General features: G+C 47.8%; 1 protein-coding gene across 1 annotated transcript; it reads right to left on the reverse strand.

Annotated features, from left to right (window-relative positions):
- Nucleotides 1-1706: 1706 nt before the first annotated feature.
- On the reverse strand, nt 1707-3758 carry aplnra (apelin receptor a). Its single transcript, XM_035657703.1, has one exon. The coding sequence runs from the start codon at nt 3611-3613 to the stop codon at nt 2528-2530; it is 1086 nt and encodes a 361-aa protein (XP_035513596.1). The 5' UTR covers nt 3614-3758; the 3' UTR covers nt 1707-2527.
- Between the last annotated feature and the right edge of the window lie 422 nt (nt 3759-4180).

Genomic DNA, 4180 nt, shown 5'->3' on the forward strand with positions numbered 1-4180 from the left:
ATAGGAAGGTCTCTCCTCCTGATGAGGAATAAACATTTTAAGGGGCCGTCGGATCAACTCCCTCTAAGAATACTTTGTGAGCACTGTAAAGCCCACATCCAAACATCCATACACACAAACAGGTCATGTGGGCCACACACGAACACAGACAACATTTATGTGCATTTGGAGGCCTACACACAACTGTTGTTTTTGTGGTGGCGGTGCCCCCCATGTAGTCCCCGGTGCTTTGGTCAGCTGGTATTCTGGGTGAGTTATCCCAAAGTGGACTTGCTGGCTAACAGCATCAGACAAGCTGTCAGCCCAGCTCATCTCAATAACAACAACAAGTCTGGCCAGCCCAGCATGCATGATTGACTCCACCCTGAATCCACTGTCTTATTGTCAAACTCATATCTACTGTTTATAGATGAAGGCTTTTGTTATGGTCTTTCCATTGTTTAATGATGCTGTTAAAAGCCTGTGCTATGGCTTTAAGTCCCTTTGTGCTTATGGCACCACTTATAAATCCTCCCAAATGACATCTGAACTATATGAAGAATAACTATGTGCTGAAGCAATCCTGTGTCTGTCTGTGTGTGATGAACAATCCATCACAGTGAACCATCTTGTGATCTATTTCAAGCGCCACCGCTGTCAAATCTTCTCCCCATTGCCAGAACGGACAATAAGTAACATATGATCTCTCACACACAAATACAAGATGAATCAAGCGGCTTCACATTCTCGCCGTTTCACACATGTTCTTACTTTAAGACATGATGCAAGACCAACTCATATAGCTGTGGATTTTCCTTCACCTCATTCACAATTTCTCTTTTTTTTCTCTCTCCCCCGAGCAAAGTGTCTCTGCTCAGTGTGTTGGAGCATCTGCAGTCAGACGGCCTCTTCCCGTCACCCCCCTCCCACCACCACCACCACCACCAGCCCCGCCCTGCAGCGACAACCGCTCTAACTGCAATCTCTTGTCAGCAGGGACAAATATTGACTTGTTCGGTGGCCCGACCTCTGCCAGGATTAGAGCCCCGCTTCCCCCCCGCTGCCGCCGCCATCTCTAAACTGTGATTATGTCCAACAGAGCTCATTACTGTCAAATCAAAGGATCCTTCAGAAGAGTCACTCGTTGGTAATGACCCTATTATTCAGTGAACATGTGGGGTTTGGTTGGCTTTACCTCCTGCCGATAGATAGTCCTGTCTAGATGCTGACAGCCTTTTTAGGACAGTAAATAACATTGTTTTACACGAATTGTAGATACTTTCCCTCACCTATTTAACTGCAAACACATTGCATAGTGCCTCCTACTGCAAATACACTCTTTCAGATTCCTTTGATTGTTACCCACAAGTCGGTGTCATCACATAGTCAAAGTACCACAGCTGATTGAAGTCACATATCGAATACACACTTCAGGATGACGGCTACTTTGCATAATCCGGTTACAGTCTGGATACTGGCTGTGAATCAATAGAGATTAGAGACCCATTAGTCTGAAGGTGTAAACCAAATGCAAGGCATTCATAACAAAGCTTGAACCCTCTGGAGATACTTAACGCTGAAATAACAGGATGGTGTAATGAAACTGATGTGAAACTACAGGTTGAAAGAAGTTTTAGCATTAGGATTTTCTCCACCTTTAAAATGGCATTTTCAAAACAAAAGCATGACTTTCACACACACACTCTCAATGAATCTAAGAGATCTGGTTCATATAACACATCTTTAATACAGTAGTTAGTTACAGTGATGTCAAAAAATAAAACATATGCATCAAATTGGAACATTTATTTACAGAGTTCCTTTGTCCCCTTTAGTGCCGTGGCTACACTGCGAAACCCCTCCACCCCACCCCGCCCCGTTCCTGTTCCCCAACAACATTTGTCAACTGCCATCTGCCTGTCTGCCCCCGTCTCCTCTCCACAAACTATATAATTAAGCTGCAACACCTTTTCTCCTCTTACGTCCCCCCCTCCTTTCTCCCTCCTGCAGCCCAGACTTCTACCTTCACAAACAACAAGCTTTAAAGAGGACACTGCTCTGTTTGATGTCCCTGCCCACACATTTTTTTTTAAACAAGTGCTTCTAAAACAAAACAGCAATAGGTCTGAACAAAAAAAAATGCTATGGTATGAAAATACTGTACAGCTTTATGTTTCATCCAGTGTAAACAGATTTCCATGTAAATTGATTTACAATTCCCAACGTCACAGAAATGAGAAATGAGAACTGTTGCAGACAAAACTAAAAATATACTTTTTTTCTCTGAGAATTTTGAGGAACAAAGTAGCCGAGGGGCGCAGCCAGCTGGCTTCAGCTTCAAGTCCACACAACATACAGAGCATCCGCCTCTCTCGCTGTAGAAGAGGAGGTACATATTATGGATTTCATGACTGTGAGCAGTGACAAAGTTCATCATCTCATCTTACCACGCTTTGAACAATGGACACGTAAAGTCTTTTTTTACAAGTGTTCCAGTGGTTGGAGCTGGGACCGGCCCGCAGCCCCGCTCCACCTTTCCTTTTAATCTCTAAACCTTGGTGGCCAGAGACTGAACCTCTGACTTCTGAGTCTGGGCGCTGAGCGTGGATGACATGGAGCTCATCTGACCATGCATAGCCTTCTTCAGGTTGAGCAGGCACAGACACTGGGAACGAAAACGCAGGTCAAAGAAGGCGTACAAGAACGGGTTGAGGCAGCTGTTGACGTAGGCCAGGCAGGTAGCGTAGGGGTGAGCCAGGAGCAGGAAGCGCAGGAAGCCGCAGGAGTTCGGAGCCAGGTTCAAGTAGGAGAGGGCGTCCATGCTCTTCAGCACGTGGAAGGGAGTCCAGCAGATGGCAAACACCACCACCAGTGTGGTGATGATCTTCAGCAGCCGCTTCTTCTTCTGGTCCTCCTTGCGCAGGTTGTTGAAGTGACGTGTGACCGTGCAGCCGATGAAGCAGTAGAAGATGGTCATGGCCAAGAAAGGTAGCAGAAAACCCAGGGCAGAGGAGGACAGGCTGAGCCCGGCAATCCACAGGGACTCGTGCCTCTGGTTCCTTGTCACCAGGCTGAAGTCCATGGCGCACGTGGTCCGGTTGCTGTTTAGGTCGTTCACGGTGGTGCGGAAGAGCAGCGTGGGCACAGCCAGCAGGCCAGACAGGAACCAAATAGCACCCAATGACGCCAGCATGGTGCCCCGAGAGCGCAGCCTGCTGCTGGACAGAGAGTGCACGATGGCCAGGTAGCGGTCAAAGCTCAGGCAGGTGAGGCAGAAAACACTGGCGTACATGTTGACCAGAACAACATAGCTGCTGATCTTGCACAGAGCCACGCCGAAGGGCCAGTGGTAGCCCAGAGCTGTGTACACGGCCCACAGAGGTAGGGTTATAACAAAGGTGAGGTCAGCAAGGGCCAGGTTGCCTATGTAGACATCTGCAGCCCGACGTTTGGATTTGGATCTCCAGACAGTGAAGATGACCACACCGTTACCTGACAGGCCCAGGATGAAGATGAGCATGTAGAGGACGGGGATGAGGGAGTAAGAGGGCTCCCACTCTGAGAAGTCACAGTCAGTCTCATTGTCGTCGTAATACTCATAGTTATCAACATATTCCCCAGTGGTGGTCTCCATGCTGCAGCGGAAAAAGATCTTTAACAAGACAAATCCTTGGTCCTGTACAGTTCCAGGTCTTCTGAGGGTGAACGGAGGCAGAAATCAGGGAATCACAGGAGCTGCAGGTTCTGCTGAGTTGACTGCTGGTGGGAATTGGTGAGTGTGTGAGAGTGAGTGACTGTTGGCGCTGTCTGCCTTTTTAAACTCGGCCCTCCACACCCCCTGGTTCCCTCCCAGGACGACCCCCCCTCCTCCTCTTCCACCTCCTCCCCCAGTCAAACATCTCTCAGCCCTCCCCCCTCCCCCTCCTCCTCTCTCTCACCTCTTCTGGATGAGCCCTTGAGGACATGGAGCCACCCGATACCCCTGTAGACAGGTCAACCCCCTCCCCATTACGGATTAAGTGGTTTTATACTTTAATTATTACAATTAATATCCAACTTTTAGGAACTGCAGGAAAATATCAATTCTGCTTAAAAACTTTTAAAAACTTAAAAACAAAACTGAAGAACTGGCCGACAGTCGAGTCTACATTGAGGGTCTGAGCTGAGCAATGTTTTGCAACTGCTAAATAAAGGACATCAA

Source organism: Morone saxatilis, unplaced genomic scaffold (genome assembly GCF_004916995.1).
Source record: "Morone saxatilis isolate NCDOM2014 unplaced genomic scaffold, NCSU_SB_2.0 Contig16, whole genome shotgun sequence".
NCBI lineage: Eukaryota > Metazoa > Chordata > Actinopteri > Moronidae > Morone > Morone saxatilis.